The sequence below is a fragment of the Choloepus didactylus genome, chromosome 8 (genome assembly GCF_015220235.1).
Source record: "Choloepus didactylus isolate mChoDid1 chromosome 8, mChoDid1.pri, whole genome shotgun sequence".
Lineage (NCBI taxonomy): Eukaryota > Metazoa > Chordata > Mammalia > Pilosa > Megalonychidae > Choloepus > Choloepus didactylus.
In genome coordinates this window covers 137,373,583-137,400,532 of record NC_051314.1, presented here as the reverse complement: position 1 = coordinate 137,400,532, position 26,950 = coordinate 137,373,583, and the positions used below count along the sequence as shown (strand labels likewise).

The window sequence follows — 26,950 nt, the reverse complement described above, 5'->3', positions numbered from 1 at the left end:
GCTAACTGGAGAATTAAACTTGTATCTTACTTAAGCCATTGTTTATTTGGTCTTTTTGTTACTGCAGCTTAGCCTTACCCTTAATTATTGCAATTTAGTTTCCGTTTTGTTTTCATTTTCCTAATGGAGACCTCTAATCCCTTTAGAAAACAAGCCAACTATAAACTAGAAGTACTAAACTCTAAGAAAAGATGCTCTCCAAAATAACAAAAAACGTCCCTCAAATACTCAAACTAACAAACAAAATAACACAGTGACTTCTCTGGGAAAAGAACAGTACTTGGTAGAAAAAAGATATTCACAGGAACTTTCCTTCCCAAGTACTAGGAAAATTCTAGCCGGTAGCAATCTAGCTTCTAATTTTAAAAAGTGGAGTGAAGCAGAATACAAGGTGGAGAAAGTATAAGGAACCAGTATTCCTTTTATGAAGAGATGGGGGAAACCTGATAGGCAGGCTGAAACAGCAGCACTCTAAAAAAACCAGGTATTACTAACTAACTTACTGTATTGTTTTCTTTAGGTACCATCAATGAATAAAAAGGAAATGTGATATAGTGGACAGGACAACGGATAAGGCTCTATATAAGGCTCTGCCAAAGACAGTCTGTCTATTTAACTTTGGAAAAGTCATTTAACTTTTCATTTTTCTGCCTGTATTTTGACTAAATCAGTATTTCCCAAACTTCTGACATTTGTATATTTACCATCATACTTTTTGCAAAATCAGCATAACATCTGAATTATTATCCTCTTATTCCTCTTAAAAGTGACTTATCTTTAACTTATATACCAGTTTTACCTTTGTTCTAGACAAAACCCGTGATATCATAGTATTCTTATGCTAATTATATTTTCCTAATATACATTAAAATGCAAAAAAAATTAAAATGCTCATTTGTTTTTCACCTAAAAACAGTGATATGTATATCACACTCTGGAAAGCACAGGATTTAAATGATCTCAACTAACATTTCGATTCCACCATCTAAGTCTAGTTTCTCTGAACAATCTCCTGAAGGCTACTGATTCTACAGGTGTCCTGCTCTGCTTCTCTAAAGCATCGAGTTTAGATGAAGGTGTGACTACACCTATGCTTTTAACTCTGAGAGATTCAGTGTGTAGTGGTTTTACTTCCTATATGCCAAAACCTGGGTTTTATTTTACAAAAGTTTTTCAGTTATTCAAACTATTCAAGCCTAGAGAGGGGTCTAAGCCAGTAGGCCTAACGAGCACTGTTTACCCAGTGATGGCCACTGAAATTCAGCCTGCAATGTTTGGGAGAAAGTAGAGTCCTTGGAAAGGCTAGACTTCACATGCAAGTCTTAGATAAGAAACATAGTCTTTGTTTAAGGGGTTAAGGAGCTACAAGAGACCAACAATAACAACAACAAAAACAAAACAAAACAAACAAACAAAAAAAACAAAGTGCCTTTGTCAATTGGTATTGATTCCATAAAGTAAATTAAATAGCAATTTAGCAGAAACCTCTAAGGTTTCATAAAACCACCATCTTTCTAAATCTTTCTATATTTTATTGGTTTTTCAAAGCTTATATCTGAAGAAAGAAGATGGCTTCGAAGTGTAATCTTAATCATCAAATTGTTCCCTTCCCCAATCAAACATAAATAAGGTTTTTCCTTTGAATAAGAATAATGTAGCCATAGTTACCACCTGTTTCTGACAGCTGTGTTACTAAGCAATGGCTATGGAATAATCTAATCCTGCTCTAATTTAAATGTGGGCATTATCAGATATCTTGTTTGTTCTACTTCTTAGTTAGGAAGATGTGCCGATAATTGAGAAGAATGTTACCATCCAATATTGAAACTAAAGATAAGACACTATACAAAACAACTTCAGTAGGAAAAAAATTAAAGGAACGTCAGGGGGAGAAAAGAGGAATTAGATTACAGACAAAATATCACATAAAAATATTCTAAAGTACTCAAGCAACAAAAAAATATTTTCATAGGATCAACTCCTATCCAACAAGCCTCTTTAATTACCAAAGATGCAACTCACTAAAGCATATTCTATTAAAATTTCCTTTTGCCTGATTAGCAGTTGCCAACAAACTTTGGGAAAAGTAACTTTTGTCTAAAATTGGTGTATTTATCACATTAAAAGTACAAACTACATAAGGTAGAACTGCTATCTAATTTTAAGTTTTTAAAGGAAGGCTATCACTTTGAAATGTTTTTAGCCCTGAATTGTAAATTTCATAAAAATACTCAAAAATAGACATAACACAGGCATCTCAAGTTATTTGAACTCTCACTACCCAAACTCAAAAACTGAATGAATTTGGTTAGCAAGAGATATGTATATTTTTGTCATATAAAACAATAATCAACCATTCTGTCTAAAAGAGAGAAAACAATCAACAACTGAATTGAACTGACTGAATTCAACTGAATTAAAATTAGGAAAAACTTTAATGTCAAAACAACTGGCTCCCCTAAAAACCAGATGCTTCTGTTGACTTTCCTATTTCTATTAAAGGCAGCAATTGCCACATGTAAAGTCAGATTTTTGAGTCTTCCAGTTTATCACCTCATCTAATAGTTGTCAGCTTCTGTATAGTCTACCTCAAGAGCTTCACACTCAAAGGCTTGCAAAGGAAGAATGGGTTTATTTCATAAATAGACCCTTGTGTTATATTCTTTCACTATAAATATACTTTATTTATAATAAAGTCAAAGAACATTCTTTACATCCACAAAGAAATCTGCTCTCATTTTTCTTGGAACACATGGTCACTTCTATCAATGGTTTTTTTTACTTTTGAAAGAGATACGGATACAAGTAGTATTTCACTTTTCTTCTTAACTCTGCCATATGAAAACAGAAAGTAAAAGAAAAATGATAGTCCAAGAGAAATGATAAATGGCAACTGACAGCCTCAGTGTGGAGGAGTAATAGGAAGTAGAGACAACTGCTGTGAACTGGAGTTTACATGTCCAACCCAAGCAAGGAGAGCCAGGTTCTACTGCAGCTTCAGCCAAGAATGGTGCACACAGTTCTGCAGTATCTGTCAGCTTTTCAAGAGAAGCTAGAAAAATTCCAAGTATTAAATGTTGGCAGCTATTTCAAGTTTCTTTAAAGTACCATGAAGGCCAGCACTGTGCAAACTGAAAGAACTCTGGCCCACCATCTGTCAGCTACCTCCTCTCTGCCCTGCCCTCCTCTCCTGCTTATTCCAACTTTTCCTGTCAACACTATCCACACAGTTAGTTCATGTGTTTATTCTTTATTCCTTTATTTCTTTTTCCTTTGCTCTTTCACTCATTCCTTTACCCACTTCCTGTTTCATTCAATTAATTATTCAACAAATATGAGACAAATACTGTGTATCAGTCATTATTCTCAGTTTAGAATATACAATTACGAAAGGCCAGGCAAGGTCCTTTTCCCATGGTATTTACAATATAATAGGGAAGAGAGACATTAAAGAAAAACATAAAAAAATATTTAATTTCAGTGGTATTAGGATACAAAACATAAGTAAGGCCTAGTCCAGCCTCTGGTTAGGGAAGGCTCATCGGGGAAGTGAGGTTTTCAGGCTCTTTTTAACTCTGCTGTGCAGACACTATGCTTCCCTCAAACAAGTCTCTATTTGGGATTGAGCCACTAACTTGGAAGAACATCTCCAAGATGTTTGAAGAACATCTCAAAAATCAACAGTCCCTCATTGTCTACTGAATTTAAAAGAAACTTTGCCTGACATTTAAGGCCTCCCCAACTGGTTTCAGTCTCATTTCCAGCTATTTCTACAAATTCTCTCTTTGTGGTCCTTGTTTCTAGGTAGGCTGGAGTCTTTGCTCTAACTCAAACATACCATGAGACTTCTGACACCCTGAACAAGAGGTGATCTCTATTTTCTCAATACCTTAACATATTTCTGTGACACTTATTGTGGTTTATCTCACACTATAGATATCTGAATTCTTGTCTTATCTCCCCTAATAGTCTGTAAGCATCTCAAGGGTAAGATCTGTGCCCTACTCTCTTCAATATCCCCGGAATTACCTAGGATAATAATAAATATTTCTTAAACAAGCACATGCTAAATTAAAAAGAATTTTGTCTGCTTGGAAAAAAATTACATTCAAAAGAGAAGATCAATATTCTGATCTATATTAATTGTACTTCTACAGTTAATTCTAGTTTTTAAAAATATTATGCAGGATTAAATTTCTGCATTATCTAACAACTTCAAAGATTAACTAATTATAACACAACCCTGTAACATAATAAAAAAATATTATCCAAGCTAAAAAAATATTAAGTCAGGCTTATGGCATAGCTAAACATCTTTGTCCTTATTAAAAATCATATAAAGTTTGCCATTTCCCCACTAAAAGGAGCAAAGGCTTCATGGAGAAATGGCCGCTACCAGAGTTGAGACATGAAAGGATAGTATATTGTGATTCTGGAACATCTTGTGCCAGAAAGTAAGAAAAAGCTCAAAAACTGACTGGGAGTGGGGGGGCATCCTGATCAAGATTCTTCAGGGCTCTGTCCCCCCACAGAAACTTTGGAACAACCAGCAAGAACTGGCAGAAATATCTTTCTCAAAGCTCCAGAAAACAGCTAAAGGATTGCAATAATAAGGCAATCCTGAATGGAAAAAAATAAAGGGCTACTTAAAAGTGGTAGGATCTTGTGGCCCCCTGGCTGGTTTCTCCCCTATGCTTCACCAGCTTGGCATGGAGCCCACCACACTCCCAGTACGGATCCCTGGTTCCAGTTCTAGAGGGAGCAAAGTGACCCTTGTGCACACACGAGGAGTGTTTATGTCTGGCCCAATCTGTCTGGCAGTGGCCTCAGAGCCTTGCTGTCCCAGAACTTGCCCTACATGTAAAAGGCAGCTCACCAAGCTCTCCTACGGGATGCTGTGGGAGAGCTGTCAAGTAGCTGCCTTTGCAGAGGACTGCTGGCTGTAGGACACAAAGTGCAGTACTGGAACCATGAGGAAACTGTTTCCTAAGGAAGAGAGGACATTTGTATCTGTGTAAATGGGGGAATTCTAAGGACCACATGTACATGCCTAAGAAAAGATGCAAGTGCAGAAAGGATCTGGGTGGCCCCTACATTTTGGCCTTGAGCTATTTTCTAAACCCAATGAATGGATAAGCTCTGAAGGAGAGCTCAATCTGCAAAGATTGGGAAAGGTGTTTTCTTATGTTTTATTGTTAGTTCCTGGCATTTAAGAAAAGCTCTGTCATAATACTAACTGGATACAAACTTAAGGAATAGACACTACAGTCTAAATTTCAACAATAACACTTAAAAATATCAAAATGTCCAAGTTTAACATACAAAAACACTCCAGGGAATGATGGCCCAGGCAAAGGAGAAAATTAAAGCATTAGGAATCTACAGTGAGGAAGACCAGACCTGAGACATACCAGTAAAAGATGTTAAAAAAAATGGTCCTCAATATGCTTAAAAAGCTCAAGGAAAACATGAAAAGAGAACTAAAGGAAGCCAGGAAAAGGACAGATGAACACAAAGCGAATACCAATAGAGAGATGGAAATTATGAAAAGGAACCAAACAGAGCTGAAGACCACTGTAACAGAAATTTAAAATTCCCCTGACAGGGGCCAGCAGAAGAAACAATCAGAGAACTTGAAGATAAGACAATTGAAATCACCCAGTCTGAGAAGCAGAAAGAGAAAAGAGTGAAGAAAAATAAACAGAGTCAAAGGAATCTGTGGAACACCATCAAGTATGCCAATATACACAATTTGGAAATCCCAGGAGAAGAAAGAGAGAAAGGAGCAGAGACTATTCAAAGAAATAACTGCTGAAACCCTCCCAAATTTAATGAAAGACATGAATATATATATTCAAGAAGCTCAATGACCTCCAACAAGGATACATCCAAAATGACCACATCATATCACATCACATTATAATCATACTGTCAAATGCCAAAGATAAAGAGAGAATTTTGAAAACTGCAAGAGAAAAGCAACATGTCATATACAAGAGAGCCCCAATAAAATTAACTGCCTATTTGACACTGGAAACCAGGGAAACAAGACAGAAGTGGGGTGAAATATTTCAAGTGTTGAAAGCAAAAATTTGCCACCCAAGAACATGGCAAAACTGTCTTTCAGAAATGAGGGAGATTATTTTAGGTTAGTTGTCCTTTTCTGATTCCCTTGTTTTGGTTTGTTTGAAATGTTTTTTTCATTCTATTTTTTTTTTTTTTTTGGTAATTTTTTTGATATAGTTAATAGTTAATTAAAAAAAACAATTAAAAAAAAGTGAGGGAGAGATTAAGATATTCCCAGACAAACAAAAGCCAAGGGAACTCATCACTACTTAACCAGCCCTACAAGAGATGCTAAAGAGTAGTCTGCAGGTTGAAAGGAAAGGACACCAACAATAGAACAAGCTGCACGAAGAAATAAGGGTCTCTGGTAAGGGTAAATGCCAGTACTATTATATTTTTTTTTTGTTTTTAACTCCAATTTTTACTTCCTACAGGATCTCAAAGGTAAAAGCATAAGATATAATGATAAATCAGTGTTTTGGGACTCAATGCATAAACGTGCAATTTGTGACAAGAACTACATAAAAATGGAGAAATATAGGGACATAGTTTGTGCATACCATTGAAGTTAAGTTGGTAACTAAGCAAACGAAAGTGTTATAGATTTAGGATGTTAAGTTTAACCCCTAAATTTAACATTTAGTTAACCAGAGACTGCAGAGAAAATACCATAAAATATGCAAGCTCATAGATCCAGAAATTAGACTACAGGTTAACGGGTAGAGGGGCAGGGATAATGGGGAGTTAATGCATAATGGGTGTAGGGTTTCTGTTTGGGGAGATGGGAAAGTTCTAGCAATGAAAGGTGGTGAACGTGCTCCAACAGTGTAAACATAAGTAATCCCACTGAATGGTATGATTGGGAGTGATTAAGATGGGAAAGTTTATGGTGTATATGTTCGTACACACACAAGCGGAAGGAAGGGAGGGAGGGAGGGAGGAAGGAAGGAAGGAGCAACTAAAGAGACAATGAAATGCAATACATGATTCTGGACAGGTTCTAATAATGGAGGAGAAAAGGCCCAAAAGGAAATTTTTGGGACATATGAAAAACTTGGAATATAGACTGTAAACTTTATAACCATGCTAAATTTCTTGAATCTGATAACTGCACTTATGGTGGTTACATATAGTGTCCTTGTTCTTAGAAATGTACATGTCAGTATTAAGTGTCCAAGGAGCATGATATATGCAATCCACACTCAAGTGTTTAGAAAACAGATTGATGAATAGACAGACAGATGGACAGAAAGACACATGGACTGACAGACATAGAACGATATGGCAAATGTGGCGAAATGTTAAAACTGGTGGATCTGGGTATCTGTACAGATAGGGGTATGTTGGAGTTCTCTGTTTGGGGTTTGTATTAGGTTTGTAACTGACCTGTAAGAGTTTGAAAGTATTTCAAAATAAAAATTACTTTTAAAAAATTCATGTGGGCATGTCCAAGGACAAAGGAGTCAGTTTGAAGAGGCTCTCAGTTAAATTTAAGACAATTTGAGCAGCAAGATAAATAATATTATTCCATGTTGAATCAAAAGAATCCTGAATTCAGTCTAACAACTAAAAAAATAGGGGAAGAGGTAGAAAGAGACATCTGGTGGTGGTGGTGGTTGTTATTATTATTATATTAAGCAGAAGAATTCTACTGTAGAAGAAATGAAAGCAAGAGAAAATCAACATTTTACAATCACCATTACAGTTATTTAATTTAAGCAAGAATCATCAATGAATGCTAAAAAAAAATGCTGGGTAAATGACTGTTACGGAATAGGAAATTCATATAAGTCTCAAAATACCAACTGTGCCAGTTTGAACATATTATGCCCCCCCCCAAAATGACACTGTCTTTCATGTAATCTTGTGTGGGCAGATGTATTAGTGTTGATTATATTGTAATTCTTTGAGTGTTTCCATGGAGATGCGACCCCACTCAACTGTGGGTGATAACTCTGATGAGATAATTTCCACAGAGGCGTGGCCCTGCCCATTCAGCGTGAGACTTGATTAGTTCACTGGAGCACGGTATAGCTCAGACAGAAGAAGCGAGCTCGCTACAGCCAAGAGGGACACTTTGAAGAATGCACAGGAGCTAAGAGAGTAACTGCAGGTGAGAGACAGTTTGAAGACGGCCACTGAAAGCAGACTCTTGCTCCAGAGAAGCTAAGAGAGGACAAACACCCCAAGAGCAACTAAGAGTGACATTTTTGAGGAACTGCAACCTAGAGAGGAATGTCCTGGGAGAAAGCCATTTTGAAACCAGAACTTCGGAGCAGACGCTAGCCACGTGCCTTCCCAGCTAACAGAGGTTTTCCAGACACCACTGGCCATCCTCTAGTGAAGGTACCCAATTGCTGATGTGTTACCTTGGACACTTACAGCCTTAAGACTGTAACTGTGCAACCAAATAAACCCCTTTTTATAAAAGCCAATCCATCTCTGGTGTTTTGCATTCCGGGCAGCATTAGCAAACTAGAACACCAACTTACATATTACTCAATTATCAAGTTGAAAGGTACCTTTACAACTGAAAACTCTGGTGGACACTATCTTAACTAAATGATCATTGCCCCCAAAATGGGACAGACTGACATTACATACCTCCTGATGTAATGCACTGAAAAGGAAACAATCACATATGGAATATTCCTGCCAAAATTACTTCACCTGAATTGCATCATGTGGAAACCACCAGACACATCCATGTTAGCCCGGACTCTTCAGTAATGTCATTGTCATAAAAGATTTTTTTCAAAAGCTGAGAGATTCCATTTATATTTGTCCAGTTAGGGTGATTTGTATATAAAACATACGTGTGAAGCATATAAAAAAAAAAAAAAAAGCTGAGAGACTGAAGACTAAAGAGACATGACAATATAAATGCAGTGTATGATCTCTGGATCCTGAATTGAGAGGATAAAAGAGAGCTATAAACACTGTTAGGAAAACTGGGAAAAACTAAATATTAGACAATAATATCACATCAATGTTAAATTTCCTAAGCGTGTTAATTTGTGTTAATGTAGGAGAAATGTCCTTATTCTTAGGAAATACATGCTCAAGTATATAAGGGTGAAGTTTCACAATGTCTACGTTAACTCACAAATGCTTCAGCAAATAAAGTTTGGTGTGTGTGTGTGTGTGTGTGTGTGCACGTCTGTGTGTTCAGAAAATGAAAGCTAACATGGAAAAATGTATTAAAATTGTCAAATATGGAACATACCTTTCAAAACACAAGAGGTATTTATCAGACAAAAACATCAAAAAGAAAAGCAATGCAAAAACTTATTTTCCGAAAAAAAGAGAAAAAACGTTAATGTGACCGTTAGGTCCTTAGTCAATCGGGTGAAAAATTTTCGCATAATAGTAGCATTACAAAATGTCTTAATATGAAATACTAATGTAAGGATTATTCTGATTATTCCCAATTGCTCTTAGATCTTGGAAGTTAACACTGTTAAATGCCAAATATACCGAGTACCTGTGCTAAATACACACCTCAAAAAGAGTCTAAAATATAACTAGCCATTGAATTCAGACATGGGAAAAAGTTGATGACCAAATGTAACTGACCATCTAAACAGCTAAACACAATACTGTTTTCTACTTAAGGCCAAATTTCAAAGGAAAGCAGTTTGCAATGGTTGGTTGGTCAAAAACAACATTAAACAGCAAGCACTAAAAAGTTAATTGAATGTTTGCCAGAAAGACTACGGCTCGTTTTTATGCTGGATAATTAATTTTTTTGTTTTTATAAGAATTTTAAAGAGTGACCAACACACACCCTGCAGGTAATTAACTTCATTCAAGGAAGACTCCTTGCTTTGGTAGCACAGACTAAGCCTAGGTTTGGAAGCACTCCAAGAGTGCATTCATTTGCTTAAAATTTTTACTTTAAGTTAGAGTTTTTTTTCTTTATCTTAAGTATATACATAGTGTTGTAGTTTTTAAACCAATTACAAATAGCTTTAATTATATCACTGACAGTACATATCTAGACAAATCTGCATAAAGAAAATAGGTTTATAATATGGGGCATTCTTAAATAAACTATAATCAAATGCAATGGATTTTAGTAACTTTAAATGTGTGACCTAAAAAGAGTTTGTGGATTACCAGTCTAGGGTTAAAAACAAAACAAAACAACTGAACATCTGGAAAGTTTTCATAAGCATGCCAAAAGAAATTATAAATATTTATATATACTACTGCTTCATGAAGCATGACTTCAAAAAATAATTTAAAAGATTAATATGGCACCCTAAATGCTAATTATTTTATGATGACTTTACTGATTTAAAAAAAAAATGCTGTATGATCTTTTAGGGAACTTAGGACAAAATTCACATGCTTCCAATCAAAATCTTTATTTTCTTAGTGTTTTAGTTTGTTAAAGCTGCCAGCCAGAAATGCACTGGCTTTTACAATGGGGATTTATTAGTTTATAATTTTATAGTTCTAAGCCCATGAAAATGTCCCAATGAAGGCATCAAATGGATGATACCTGGACTCTGAAGACAGGTTGCTGGCCTCCAGGTTTCTCTGTCACATGGGAAGGCACATGGCCCGCATCTGCTGGTCTTTCACTCCCAGGTCTCCTTGCTTTCTGTTTCTGGTTCCAAAGGCCTTCTCTCTGAGCTTCTATGGGTCCTCTCTTAGTATCTCTAGGGCTTTTGTTTCCAAGCTCTCTGGGTGTTTCTCTCTCTGAGCTCTCTTTGGGTGTTTCTCCTTGTCTTTTATTCTTTTCGTGGAGGACTCCAGTAAAAGGATTAAGACCCACCTTGAATGGGTTGGGTGACTTCTCAATTGAAACAACCTATCAAAGGTCCCAGACACAACAGGTCTGCACCCACAGGAATGGGTTAAAAGAACATGGCCTTTTCTGGGGCACATAACAGCTTCAAACCAGCACACTTAGTAAGCTCTCTAAAGAGTGCTGTAAAACAGAATAAATTAAAAGTAAATAATATTCCATAAAATGTAGGTGCACCTTTCTTACGCAGTCTCCATAAAGATTGGGGAAATTGGTACAAATATTTTTTAATGAGTGAAAACTTTTGTAAAAATAAAGTTTTTCTGTAGTAATTCAAAGAATCAGAATCATTCCATAACTCTCTACTCTCTGTTTTCTAAGACTGCCATTTCATATTCCACATTCTAGGGGCACAAGAGTTTTCAATTATGCCAGCATTACAATGTTTTTCCTTGCTGCTTTCAGAGTTATATAACAGCAGCTGGAGGCTGACTCTGTTCATCTCTTCACCCATCCACACAACAGCAGTAGTTACATACAAAACAGCCACACATTTTATGTGCAACTTCTAGCTACAAAATGGGCCAAAACCCCAAGAAATTATCCAGTAGTCTATTTATTTCTTCATTAACATTCATTCACTGCTGGTAGGAATGTAAAATGGTGCAGCCGCTGTGGAAGCGTTCGGTGGTTCCTCAGGAAGCTAAGTCTAGAACTGCCATATGATCTGGCAATCCCACCCCTAGGTATATACCCAGAAGAACTGAAAGCAGGGACACAGACATCTGCACACCAATGTTCACAGTGGCATTAATTCACAATTGCCAAAAGATGGAAACAACCCAAGTGTCCATCAACCAATGAATGGATAAACAAAATGTGTTATATATATATGATGGAATATTATCAGGCTGTAAGGAGGAATGAAGTCCTAATGCTTGCGACAACATGGATGAACCTTGAAGACATCACGTTGAATGAAATAAGCTAGACACAAAAGGACAAATATTGTATGATCCAATTACAATAAGCAAACTCACAGAGTTAAATCTAGAATGCAAATTACCAGGAGATAAATGAGGATAGAGAATGGGGAACAGAAGCTTAATTTGTGCAGAATTTTTAATTAGGTTGATTCTAAATGTCTGGAGATGGATAGAGGTGATGGTAGAACATTATTGCAGGTGTAATTAACAGTACTGAATTACATGTGTGAATGTGGTTGAAAGGGGAAGTTTAGGGTCATGTATATCACTAGCAGGAAAGTTAGAGGCTAAAACATGGGATTGTATAAAATAGTAAACATTGTTGTAGACGATGACTCTGGTTAATAGTAGAAATATAAGAATGTTCTTTCATGAACTAAAACAAGTATATGTCACTGTTACAAGGAGTTAACAACAGGGTGGTATATGGGAAAACTACACCTAATGAATATAGTTAACAGCAATTTTTTTCTCTTTTTTAATGCAATTTTATTGAGATATATTCACACACCATAGAAACCATCCAAAGTATATAATCACTGGCTCACAGTAACATCACATAGTTGTGCATACATTCCCATGATCAAATTTAGAACATTTTCATTACTCCAGAAAAGAAATAAAAATAAAAAAGAAAACCCTGATCCTCCCATACTCCTTATCCACCCCCTCTCCATTAATGAATAGTATTGGTGTGGTACATTTGCTACTGTTCATGAAAGAATATTAAAATATTACCATTAACTATAGTCCATAGTTTGCAATAGGCACATTACAAACTATGTAGTCAGTGTAGGTTGTTCATGTATTTCTAGGAAGTTGTCCATTTCATCAAAGAACCAACTTTTGGTTTTACTGATTCTATTATTTTGTTTTTAATTCTCCATTTCATTAATTTCTGCTCTGTCTTTGTTATTGTTTGCTGTTCTTTCTCCAGTTTCTCCAGTTGTTCAGTTAGGTCGTTGATTTTAGCTCTTTCTTCCTCTTTAATGTAGACGTTTAGGGCTATAAATTTCCCTCCAGCACTGCCTTCACTGTATCCCATAAGTTTTGATACTTTGTGTTCTCATTTTCATTCTTCTCGAGATATTTACTGATTTCTCTTGCAATTTCTTCTTTGACCCACTGATTGTTTAAGAGCCTGTTGTTCGTGGAATATGACTCCCAGGGAGGAATGTAGACCTGGCATCCTGGGATGGAGAACATCTTCTTGACCAAAAGGGGCATGTGAAAGGAAACGAAATAAGCTTCAGTGGCAGAGAGATTCCAAAACGAGCTGAGAGGTCACTCTGGTGGGCACTCTTACGCACAATACAGACAACCCTTTTTAGGTTCTAGCGAATTGGAGTAGCTAGCAGTAAATACCTGAAACTATCAAACTACAACCCAGAACCCATGAATCTTGAAGACGATTGTATAAAAATGTAGCTCATGAGGGGGTGACAATGTGATTGGGAAAGCCATATGGACCACACTCCCTTTGTCTAGTTTATGGATGGATGAGTAGAAAAATGGGGGAAGGAAACAAACAAACAAACAGACAAAGGCACCCAGTGTTCTTTTTTACCTTAATTGCTCTTTTTCACTTTAATTATTATTCTTACTTTTGTGTGTGTGGTAATGAAGATGTCAGGGATTGATTTTGGTGATGAATGCACAACTATATAATGGTACTGTGAACAATCAAATGTACGCTTTGTTTTGTATGAATGCATGGTATGTGAATATATCTCAGTAAAATGAATTAAAAAAGAGAGAGAGAGAGAGAAAAAGAGCCTGTTGTTTAACCTCCACATATCTGTGTATTTTCTGGTTCTTTGTTTGTTACTGATTTCCAGCTTTATTCCATTATGATCAGAGAAAGTGCTCTCTTTAATTTCAATCTTTTAAAATTTATTAAGACCTGTTTTGTGCCCCAGCATATGGTCTATCCCAGAGAATGTTCCAAGAGCATGTGAGAAGAATGTATATCCTCCTGTTCTGGGGTGCAATGTTCTATATATGCCTGTTAGGTCTAGTTCATTTATTACACTACATAGGTTCTCTGTTTCTTTATTGATCCTCTGTTTAGATGTTCTTTCTATGGGAGAGAGTGGTGTGTTGAAGTCTCCCACTATTATGGTAGTCATCCATTACTGCCTTCAGTTTTGCCAGTGTTTGCCTCACGTACTTTGGGGCTCCCTGATTAGGAACACAGATATTTATGATTGTTATTTCTTCTTGGTGAAGGGCCCCTTTTATTAATATATAATATCATTCTTTATCTCTTATAACACTTTTGCATTTAAAGTCTATTTGGTCTGATATTAGTATAGCTACCCCAGATTTCTTTTGGTTACTACTTATGTGGAATATCTTTTTCCACCCTTTCACTTTCAAAGATACTACTTGTATCTTTGGGTCTAAGATGAGTCTCTTGTAAACAGCATATAGATGGATCATATTTTTTAATCCATTCTGCCAATCCGTGTCTTTTGATAGAGAGTTTAATCCATTAACAATCAAAATTATTACTGTAAAGGCAGTTCTTAACAGTAATATTTTAATATTCTCTCATCAGTTATAATAAAGGTACCACACTAAAGCTAAGTATCAATATTAAGAAAGTATAAGGGTACATGGTTTTTCTTTCTGGAGTAAAGACAATGCTCTAAAATTGATTGTGGCGATGAATGCACAACTCTGAATATGCTGTGAACCATGGATTGTACACTTTGGATGGATTATATGGTTTGTGAATATATCTCAGTAAAACCGCTTTTAAAAAGTGATGTGGGTACAAATGGCTCTATTAAAAGTATAATTTATCAGTAAGTGCTATAAAATACTACTTTTACTCATCACTATTTCTTGATTTTTTTTAAACAACAGAAGAATTATTTTAGCAATTAGAAATAACATGGAGAAATGGTAAGCACTGGCTAAATTTATGGTATTCAAAGCCTTTGGTAAAGATGAAAGTTCTGTTAAAATTAACCTTACTAAATTCTACTGGAGTTGAGGGATTTTACTTTGGCGTAAGCTTGACACCATTATAAAAATATCTACAGCTTTTCAAATGAATCTAAGAGCCAAGTAATGGGGAGACAAACAAAAAAAGCATCAATATCATACTGGATATAAGTACATGCTAGTAGTACGGCAACTGAAGAAAGTGAGGAGAAAAGGCAATCCTAACTGTAGTCCAAAAGATACTTTTCTTTAAAAAACAACTGTGCCAGTTCAATGCATTATGTCCCCCCAAATGCCATTATCTTTGATGCAGTCTTGTGTGGGCAGACATATTAGTGTTGATTAGATTTTGGAATCCTTTGGGTGTTTCCATGGAGATGTGATTCAATCAACTGTGGACAAGACCTTTGGTTGGATAATTTCCATGGAGGTGTTGCCCCACCCATTCAGGGTGGGTGTGAATTAAATTACTGGAGCACTATATAAGCTCAGACAGAAGGAGTAAGCTTGCTACAGCCAAGAGGGACACTTTGAAGAATGCACAGAAGCTGAGAGAATAGCTGCAGATGAGAGGCAGTTTGAAGACGGCCGTTGAAAGCAGACTCTTGCTCCAGAGAAGCTAAGAGAGGATAAACACCCTAAGAGCAACTGAGAGTGACAATTTTGAGGAACTGCAGCCTAGAGAGGAACGTCCTGGGAGAAAGCCATTTTGAAACCAGAACTTTGGAGCAGACGCCAGCCAGGTGCCTTCCCAGCTAACAGAGATTTTCCAGACACCATTCGCCATCCTCCAGTGAAAGTACCCTTTGTTGATGGACACTTTATGGCCTTAAGACTGTAACTGTGTAACCAAATAAACCCCCTTTTATAAAAGCCAATCCATCTCTGGTGTTTTGCATCCTGGGAACATTAGCTAACTAGAACACCAACATACTCCCAAAATCCAGGAAAAAAAAATATTGTTAACATTTAGATTCATATCGTCTTTTAATATTTTTTCTATGCATATTTATATTTATTTCCCTACAAAACAGAAATCACATTAAACAGTTTATATCTGTTTTTACTTAACGTTATACAGAGCACACCCCTAAGTAATTAATCTTCACAGACATTAATTATTTAAAGGGCACTCAATAGTCTATCACATAATTTATTTAGTAATATTCCTACTGTAGAACATTTAAGGTTGTCCCTGTTTTGATAGTGTGTGTATATTCGTATTAGAAAAATAACATGGCAATGAATATCTTTGAATAAATTTCTGCTTACGCGCAATTATTTCCTTAAGATCCATTACTAGAAATTTAATTACTGAATCAAATATGAATTTGGTAAAAGTTGAGAAACTGCTTACCAAATCAGTTGTATCAATTTACACTTCCATTAGCAGTATACAGAAAGGTCTGCATCATGACAACTTTACCAATAATGGATATAATTAAGATTTCTTATTAAAAAGTCAGAATTTATCATAGTAAATAATGCTAAACTTAAACAATTATATCCTGACACTGTATGTTTAGGAATGATCTAACTAAAAGACTAAACAAAACTAATTTTTTCAAAGGGAAAAGTAAAAGAAAGTCATGAAGTTAATTTGTGTTAATCCAACAATTAACAATTGACTGAAAATTCTTGAAAGATTTTTATCACCACCAAAAGGTAAACTAACAGTAATATTCAAAGAAAAATTTTTAAAGTTCCTTAAACGTAGATCAATGTTAAATCATAAAATCCTATACTAAGTATCCTTCTAACTAATTTGCTCTTGTGCCAATTATCTCATTTGTGTTCTTCAATATCCATTGATTGAAAGCTTCCTGATGACATACACTATACCTTTTTTGTCTGCTTCCACAGTATTTAGCATACTGCTGTGCAATTAAATGTCTGTTGGCTTAAAAAGGAACCATGCTGTAATCTGGTCCTCCTGCAACTATTAAGTGAAATCAAGATTGAATAATCATAATCAATCAAAGAAGGGAAAACTTCTGGATCAACATGGCAGAATGAAACAGGCTCCCATATCCTACCCCCGTCCCAAAACAAGAGATATTTGAGGAATTTAAAAGGGTTTTAAGTCTACAATGATAAAGAAAACAAGAGAGGAGAAAATAATGGATAGCGACTGTTTTAGAGGATGGAGAAAGGGCTGAACAACAAGTGGATCTAACTTTGGAGGAATCTCCGCCAAGTTCTTGGGAGCGGTCACACAAAATAGCATTATAACTTAGGACCATACCCATAATCAGGAAGGTTTCAGCAAGAATTGGTTTTGGTCTTCATTTCTTTCTCAGGAAACTGGAAGGTTTGAAACAGGCTTGTTTTTTACCTAGCTTTATATTACAGCATAACACAACAGAGCAAGGTTCCAATATTCCATTCTAGGGGTTTAGGTAAATCAAAGTACAAGGACCAATTGTCAACCACAGGGGTAGCCTACTTTCAACTACCATCAGTAACCCCACTCCTTTTTTTCCTTTTGCCCTAATTCTCCAATTCCACTTCCCACCCAAGTCAGCCCACATAAATCTCCACTCTTATCATTATAGCCAGTGGCCCAATTTGATATTTCTACCTCCACATGTTAAGCCCTGGTATTCAGCAAGGACATCATTGCTTCCTGTCATGTGATAACCAGAAACAGTGTAGGGGGAACAAGCAACACTAACATTTAGAAATCTCTTCTCTATGCCAGAACAATTATATAAATTATCTTGTTTTCTCTTCACTTCAACTCTATGATGTAAATATCATCCTTATTTTCTAGATAAGAATACAGAGGTTCTATAACTTGGACAAGTCACACAATTAATGAAAAAAATATATGCAATATAAGTCTCAATCCAAACCCACGTTTTTTCCAATCAGAATCATGCTCCAATTTACTAAGACTCACATTGGAACCTTCTGCTTTTGCCTTTTTATTGTAAATAAGACTCCCATAGTTATAACAATTATTACTACGTAAGAATTACAAGAATTCTTAGTAAGAATTATCCATTGCCTTCAGAAAGAGAAATAATTGTCACAAGCTCTAAACTTAGTAAGAAACAGAAGCCATCAGAGATACATTGAACAATTTTCCAGAAAATTTAAAGTGACTGAAAAGGAGATTAACTACTGGACCAAGAAAACAGGCAGCAAAAGACTCACTGAAGCAATCCCCGAGGAAACTGCCCCTCATTTAGAATTTACTATTCAAATAAAGGTAGGTGCTTGAAAGAAAATTCTTAGCTTAGATTCTAGTTCATTAAGAAAAATCTACTAAAAGAAAAATATATTAAAAATAGTTTCATACTGAGAATTCTGGGGAATATGGCAGAGTAGGGAGCTACAGGACAGTCCTCTCACCAAAACAATTATTTACATAGGCAGGAACTATCTGAAACAATTATTCTGCAACTCCAGATGCCAGAAGAACACTGTACAGCATATCTGGGGAAGAGCAGGAGGAAGGGGTTGATAAAGTACTGTGCAGAAATGTAAAATTGCTCTCAACACATGGGTGGCTACTGGCATCCATCCCCCACTCTCATGGCAAGCCACCACAGTGTCTAGTCCCTGGCTAGCTGCTGGTGACAGAAAGGGACATAAAAATCCTTTTTCCTAGGAACAGAGGTGGGCACAGCCGATTGCTGATCATAACTTTTGATGAGAAATTTTGGAGCACTAGTTCCTGGCTTTAAGGGCAACCATTGTTTCAACCCTCCCCAGACAGAGGCAGAGGCTGCGGAGATTGAAAGACATAGCGTTTCCTCAGGGCTGCCGGGGAGAGTTAGCTTAATGACTGCGTTTGCTGGGCAGGGCAGGAAAGCTCAGCTTCGGGGAGCCATTGGAGAAGTTTTCAGTGCCCTTCCTGATCTGCTCCTCAGGGTACTTTGGAGACAGTCTGTGTCCCCTTCATGGGTCCCTGGATCTGTTTTAGATGGGAAAGACTGACTTGGGAAAGTACTCTTTGGGGTGACCCTCCTCCCAGAATTCACTCCCCAGCAAAAGCAGCATGAGACAACAAAAGGAGTGTAAAAAATTATAGAAGTGGATAGTCTGGGACAAAGGCCTGCTGTCATCAAATACCCAGGAGAGGGTATCATCTCCTGGGAAATAGAGGGAACAACCGAACTCCTGTTAGCAGGGGATCTCCAAAATAACAAACAGCAAAAGCGCAGGATTAGACAGAGGCCCAGAAAGACAGGGAAAATTCTACACACTGCATTTGCCTTGGTATACCTTCTTGATAGGAGGCTGAAGATCAAGAAAATCTCTGGTTACAAAACCAAGAAACAGACATACCATGGAGTAAATCCCAGAAACTGTAAAATAGTAAAATGTACAGTGTGCAACAAAAGAGTACAGGACAAATAAAGAAAGAGGAAATGATGGCCCATCCAAAGGAAGAGGATAAAAATATAGAAAACACCAACAAAGAAGATGAGAATGTGGACAAACCTTTGAATAAAGTCTTTAAAAAAATGATCTTAGAAATGCTCAGGGAGATGAAGGAAAGTACAGAGAAAGAACTAAAGGAAAACAGGAAAACAATTAATGAACAATATGAGAGTCTAAGAGACAGAAATTTTAAAAAGGAACTATACAGAACTACTGGAGTTGAAGACCACAATAACTGACATGAAAAATGCCAAGGAGGGTTTCAAGAGCATATCGGAACTGTCAGAAGGAAGAGGCAGTGACCTTGAAGACAAGACACTTGAAAATGTCAGACTGAGGAGCAGAAAGAAAGAAGATATACTAAAAGTGAAAACAGCCTAAGACGCTATGAACACCATCAACTGCACCAATATACTTGTTATGGGAGTCCGAGAAGAAGAAAGACAGAAAGGGGCAGAAGGAATAGTCAAAGAAATAATGGAGAACTTCATAAACTTAGAAAAAGACATGAATATGCTCACACGAGAAGCTCAGAGAACAACAAACAGGATAAACATGAAGAAAAATACACCCCATCATATTTACTGGTTACACTATCAAATGCAAAGGACAAGGAGAGAGTTCTGAAAGCTGCAAGAGAAAAGGAATGTGTAATGTACAAGGGAGTCCCAGTTAGACTGAGCCAATTTCTCATCAGAAACCATGGAGGCAAGGAAGCAGCGGGGTGAAATAATTAAAGTGCTGAAGGAAAAACAACTGTTGGTCAAGAATTTTAAATCCAGCAAGACTCCCTTTCAAAAATGAGAGGTTAAGGCAGTCTCAGATAGCTCTTTTGTCTCGGCTGCTGACATGCCTTCCAGATTGAGAAAGACCCGGAAATTCCAGGGCCATGTGAGCCATGGCCACGGCTGTATCAGCAAACACCAGAAGCATCCACGAGGCCAGGGTAATGCTGGTGGCATGCATCACAACAGGATCAACTTCGACAAATATCACCCAGGTTACTTTGGGAAGGTTGGTATGAGACATTATCACGTGAAGAGGAACCAGAACTTCTGTCCAACTGTCAACCTGGATAAATTGTGTACCTTAGTCAGTGAGCAGACACGGGTAAATGCTGCTAAAAACAAGACTGGAGTTGCTCCCATCATTGATGTGGTACGATCAGGCTACTACAAGTTCTGGGGAAGGGAAAGCTCCCAAAGCAGCCTGTCATTGTGAAGGCCAAATTCTTCAGCAGAAGAGCTGAGGAGAAGATCAAGGGTGTGGGAGAAGCCTGTGTCCTCATGGCTTGAAACCATGAGGAGGGAGGTTCATTAAATGCTAACAAATGCTTTTCCCTTGTGGTCTGAGTGTAGACTCTTTGATCTGAGTGTAGACTCTGAGCATAGTCAGCATCAGGAACCCACCTTAACCAGGTTCTAAGAAGAAATGTGGAGGCCTTAGCTAATTAGCAAACTTGAACCTTACTTTCATTTATAAAATGAGAATGACACCTCTTGATAAAATTTTAGATAAACACCTCTTTGCATTATTTACAGTGGGTGGGAGAATGTAGCCTCATCTATTTCTTGGGGATTGAGACAGTTTTGATGGGTTTGAGGCAGTTCTATAGAGCTAAATTCCTGATCCTAAGGGTTGCATCCTGGGTTCCTTACCTTGGACTGAACCATTCTAGTTATAACTAGAATCTAGAATTAGCAGTATTTCTTACAGTCAAAATGGTAAGGAGAAAATATGGAAATCCTGAAGGCCAGAAACCGAGTCAGGTTTGATAGGGTTTATTTCTTCCTGTTGAAGCCAAACTATGATAATGACCAATGCTTCTGTGGAATAAAACCTATAGAGAGTGGCCTTTCCTGAAGACAAATTCTAGTTTTTACCACAGAATGAAAGAATTTGCTTATAATACCCCAAATAGCAATTTCTCAGCTTCAGTTATTTAAATGTTTATTCTCCATTGGCCCCTTATTTACAAAATTAATAAGTACAATAAAATAAGGCCTTGAGACTATATATGTATATAATTAAGCAAAAAAAAAAAAAAGACAGTCTCAGATAAACACCAAGCTGAGGGAGTTCATCACCACTAGACCTGCACTACAAGCAACGCTAAAGGGAGTTAGTTCTTCAGACTGAAAGGAAAGGACACTAGACAGAGGTTCAAAGGAGCAAAAAGAAATCAAGACCCCTGGTAAAGGTAAGCATTTGGGTAACTACAAATGCCAGTATTACTGTAGTGTATCGTTTAGCATATAACTCCACTTAGCACATCCTAGAGGTGCTAAAATGCAAATACATAAAAAGTAACAATAAATCAAAGTTTTTGCAACATAATGAACAAAGATAGAAGTGGGAACAAGTATAAAAAAATAATTGGGGGAGAGAGGGGTATAGGAAAAATATATGTGCATGCTATTGAAGTTGGTATCAAGCCAAATATGATTGTTATACATTTAGGATGATAAATTTTAACCCTGTGGTAACTACAAGGAAAACAGATGAAAAATACATCCAGATAGAAATTAAAAGGCACTCAATATAGTACAAAAAAAAAAGCAAATAAATACAAAAGTAGACTTTAACGGAAGTGAGAGGCAAAAAAGGTATAAGACTTACAAAGCCCAAACAGCAAAATGGCAGAAGAAAATCTTGTGTTAGCAGTAGTGACTTTAAATGTAAATGGATTAAACTCTCTGGTCAAAAGGCAGAGAATGGCAGAATGGACAAAAAAAGCATGACTGAACTATGTGCTGTCTGTAAGCGACTTACCTTAAATTCAAAGACACAAGTAGGTTGAGGGTGAAAGGATGGAAAAAACATACCAGGCAAGTAGTAACCAAAAGAGAGCTGGGGTGGCCATACTAATATCAAATAAAATAGACTAAGTAAAAAACAGTTAAGAAGGACAAAGACAGTCATCACACACTGATAAAGGGGACAGTTCAACAGGAGGATGTAACAATTTTAACTAGATATGCACCGAACAGCAGAGCCCCAAAATACATGGAGCAAATACTGATAGATTTGAAGGGAGAAACTGCCAGTTCTACATTAATATTAGGAAACTTTAACACACCACTCTTTTTTTTTTTTTTCAACTTCCAGTATCTTTTATTTTTCCTAGATACAATAAACTCATTCACTCAATATTGATATAGACATAACTACACAAAATTAAAATTCTATATGCAACACATGGCCTCTGTAACAGAACTTGGCCTTCTAAGGTAGCTTATGAACATTACAAATTACCCTTTGCTTTTCCATTAAGGTTGCCACCAATAAACCACCCCATTTTTTTAACTAAGTACTTAAATCAACTTAAATGATGATCCCTCCAATTAGGTGAAAAATCCCTCAATTTGTCCTGAAAAAAACTGTTTAACTGAACTATCGTATCAAATTTCAGCGGATAAAACACCAGAAATAGGTTATGAGCACTTTGTCTTTTGCCTGAGCAATTCAAGGCTGACTTTTCAAAAGAAGACACAGGTTTCTCATTAAACTTTGTTTTAATGGGTCTCAAAATTCTGTGACAGATTTTTGGTCATTGTTTCCATTTAAAAAGTACTGATTTTAAAAACTAATAACTTAAAACTGCCACACAAAAACAAATGGTCCACAAAACATTCCTTTCCTTCTGAAAGTTTTACGATGCATTGTTATCATTAACCAGTCTTTTACTATTAAACTTAAATGGCCAATTGAGACAAACAGTTCTGAGACTGTTCTTCCACCACTGATTAAAACTGGGGTGGCAGGTGTTATAGGTAATATTCATTTAGCCTTCTGAGCTTTCTGGGCAGACTTGGTGACCTTGCCAGCTCCAGCAGCCTTCTTGTCCACAGCCTTGATGACACCCACAGCAACTGTCTGTCTCATATCCCGAACAGCAAAACGACCCAGAGGAGGATAATCAGAGAAGCTCTCAACACACATGGGCTTGCCAGGAACCATATCAACGATGGCAGCATCACCAGATTTCAGAAATTTGGGGCCATCTTCCAGCTTCTTACCAGAACGACGATCAATCTTCTCCTTCAGCTCAGCAAACTTGCAAGCAATGTGAGCTGTGTGACAATCCAGCACAGGTGCATAGCCAGCACTGATTTGGCCTGGATGGTTCAGAATAATCACCTGAGCAGTAAAACCAGCTGCTTCCATCGGTGGATTGTTTTTGCTGTCACCAGCCACATTGCCACGACGAACATCTTTTACAGACACGTTCTTGACATTGAAGCCCACGTTGTCCCCGGGAAGAGCTTCACTCAAAGCTTCATGGTGCATCTCAACAGACTTGACTTCAGTTGTAACGTTGACTGGAGCAAAGGTGACCACCATGCCCGGTTTGAGAACACCAGTCTCCACTCGGCCCACAGGGACAGTACCAATACCACCAATTTTGTAGACATCCTGAAGAGGCAGACGCAAGGGTTTGTCAGTTGGACGAGTGGGTGGCAGGATGCAATCCAAAGCTTCAAGCAGTGTGGTTCCACTGGCATTGCCATCCTTACGGGTGACTTTCCATCCCTTGAACCAAGGCATGTTAGCACTTGGCTCCAGCATGTTGTCACCATTCCAACCAGAAATTGGCACAAATGCTACTGTGTCGGGGTTGTAGCCAATTTTCTTAATGTAGGTGCTGACTTCCTTAACGATTTCCTCGTATCTCTTCTGGCTGTAGGGTGGCTCAGTAGAATCCATTTTGTTAACACCAACAATTAGTTGTTTCACACCCAGTGTGTAAGCCAGAAGAGCATGCTCACGGGTCTGCCCATTCTTGGAGATACCAGCTTCAAATTCACCAACACCAGCAGCAACAATCAGGACAGCACAGTCAGCCTGAGATGTGCCTGTAATCATGTTTTTAATAAAGTCTCTGTGCCCTGGGGCATCAATGATGGTCACATAGTATTTGCTGGTCTCAAATTTCCACAGGGAGATATCAATGGTAATACCACGCTCACGTTCAGCTTTCAGTTTATCCAAGACCCAGGCATATTTGAAGGACCCCTTTCCCATCTCAGCAGCCTCCTTCTCAAATTTTTCGATGGTTCTTTTGTCGATTCCACCACATTTGTAGATCAGGTGGCCAGTAGTGGTGGATTTGCCCGAATCTACGTGTCCAATAACGACAATGTTGATATGAGTCTTTTCCTTTCCCATTTTGGCTTAAGAATCAGGGATGGTTTTCACGACACCTGTGTTCTGGCGGCAAACCCATTGCGAAAAAGAAACACACCACTCTTAATAACGTATAGAACATTTGGTCAGAAGATCAGTAAGAAAGTACAGGACTTGAATGATACACTAAACCAACTAGACCTAACCAACATATATAGAACACTGCACCCAATGAAAACAGCAATACACATTCTTCTGAAGAGCACGTGTATCATTCTCCAGGAGAGACTGTATGTTGGACCACAAAACAAGGCTGAATAAATTAAAAAATACTGAAATCATTCACTATATATTCCCCGGCCACAATGGAATGAAGGTAGAAATTAACAACAGAGGGAGAAATGGAAAATTCACAAATGTGGAAAGGAAACAACATACACTTTAACAACAAATGGGTTAAAGAAGAAATCCAAAGTAAAATCAGGAAATATCTTGAGGCAAATGAAATTCAAAATACAATATACCAACAGTGAAGACAATACTGAGAAAGAAATTTATAGCTCTAAATGCTTACATTAAAAAAGAAGACAGACTTCGAATCAGAGACCTAACCTCAAAACTGGAAGACCTAGAAAAAGAAGAGCAAACCAAATCCAAAGTGAGCAGAAGGAAGGAAATAAAGTTAGAGTGGAGATAAATGAAATAGAAAACACACACACAAAAAACAATAGAATCGACAAAACCAAAAGTTGGTTCTTTGAGAAGATCAATAAAGTAAAAAAACCTTTAGCTAACTGACAAAGAGAAAATTAGAAATGAAAAGGGGGACATTACGACCAATCCCGACAAAATAAAAAGGGCTACAAGTGGATACTGTGAACAATTGTATGCAAATAAATTAGATAACCTGGATGAAATGGACAAATTCTTAAAAACACACAACTACCTACACTGACTCAAGAAAACACAGAAGATCTCAATGAACCAATTACCAGTAAAGAGACTGAATTGGTAAAAAGCCACCCAACAAAGAAAAGCCCAGGACCAGATGGCTTCACAGGGGATTTCTACCAAACATTCCAGGAAGACTTAACTCCAATTCTGCTCAAACTTCCATTAAATTGAAGAGGAGGGAACACTCCCAAACTCATACTATGAGGCTAACATCACCCTCATGAAAAGCTGGATAAAGATACCACAAGATAAGATAACTACTGACCAGTAACTCTTATGACTACAGATGACAAAATCCTCAACAAAATACAATCAAACCGAATCCAACTGATCATCTCAATGCAGAAACGCATTTGACAAAATACAGCACCCTTTCTTGGTAAAAATGCTCAGAACACTAGGAATAGAAGGAAATTTCCTCAACATGATTAAGGGCATATATGAAAAGCCCACAGCTAACACCCTACTTAATAGGGAAAAAGAGAAAGCTTTCCCTCTGAGATCAGGAACAAGACAAAGATGTCCATGTCATCACTGTTATTCAACATTGTACTGGAAGTTCTTGCCAGAGCAATCAGGCAATAAAAAGAAATAAAAGGCATCCAAGTCGGAAAGGAAGAAGGTACCAGTTGTAATGAAACATAAAATTACTCTACTGGTGAAAGCATCAGGTTAAAGATAGGGGAAGAGAGAAATATTAACTGACCCTGACTCTTTCTGTTTTTCTTTAAGAGTTCTTTTGAGAAGGATGATTAATGAGATATGGAATATAAAGAAATATTACAAAGAGGTGGTATTTTAATTATGAGGCTCAATTTATATAAGAAGTCTCCTAATGAGGATTGAGAATATCCGATAAAAGGTTGATATGGGCAAAACAGAAGTTAAGAAGTTGAAGATGGAAGCACAAGAGAAAGCGATAAGCTTGGTAAACACATACGGATAGGTTAGGACAAGGGGGATCAATGAGAAAAGATGGCAACAGTCAAAGCAGATGACCAGAGAGATCTGGCTACAGGAGTGAAAAGGAAGTGACAAATACAATCAACGATATGAAGAAAGGCAAATAGCTAAGGCCAGATGAGGTATACAAAGCACCAAGAGGAAAATACCTGAGAATATCAACGTTCAGTCCAGTAAAAAGAAATCCTGGCTTTGTAGGGATTCTGGCAGGTCACAACATAAGAAATACTTGTAGAAACTTACAGATTGCAAAGCTCCTCCCTACCTGCTACCTGTTTATCTCACCTTGAAAAGCAACGTATCTTTTCAGCAGTAAACTTAGCAAATTCAAATTCATAGATAAAACATTTCTCCCTGTTAGGCCTATAGTGACTCATTATTAAATAACGAACAGCAAAGTTTTCCTTCAGTAATTTAGGCCATTACGTTTCTCTTAAAGGATATTAAGTTCAAGAAATAATTAGCAATTATTCCAATGCACACCTCAAAACTCAGAGATCATATTTGAAAGCAGATTTATAGAATAAAGTTTAATACAATATTTTGAAACAATGGAAAATTATTTCTATTTCAGATTCTTTGAGATTTTAAAGTAAAGACTGGTAGACAGACAAACTGACCAACCAACCAAAGGAAATATATACTGGTTGGGATTTTATAAGAAACAAACGTGTCTCCAAAACCAACCTAAATTTTAGAGCAAAACTAATAATTAGAGCTAACAAATAGTTTTCATTTTTAATATTTGATGATA

The 26,950-nt window shown here is 37.1% G+C and overlaps 2 protein-coding genes and 1 pseudogene across 2 annotated transcripts in view; 1 reads left to right on the top strand and 2 right to left on the bottom strand.

Annotated features, from left to right (window-relative positions):
- The window catches only part of TAF3 (TATA-box binding protein associated factor 3), a 207,763-nt gene that overhangs the window by 113,494 nt on the left and 67,319 nt on the right, over nt 1-26,950 (bottom strand).
- On the top strand, nt 20,002-20,447 carry LOC119541325 (annotated as a pseudogene).
- On the bottom strand, nt 22,869-24,383 carry LOC119541324 (elongation factor 1-alpha 1-like). The gene has a single exon (XM_037845143.1). The coding sequence runs from the start codon at nt 24,319-24,321 to the stop codon at nt 22,933-22,935; it is 1,389 nt and encodes a 462-aa protein (XP_037701071.1). The 5' UTR covers nt 24,322-24,383; the 3' UTR covers nt 22,869-22,932.

Excerpts from the sequence above, each read along its gene's own strand:
- LOC119541324 (XM_037845143.1), bottom strand. The coding sequence starts at position 24,321 with ATGGGAAAGGAAAAGACTCATATCAACATTGTCGTTATTGGACACGTA.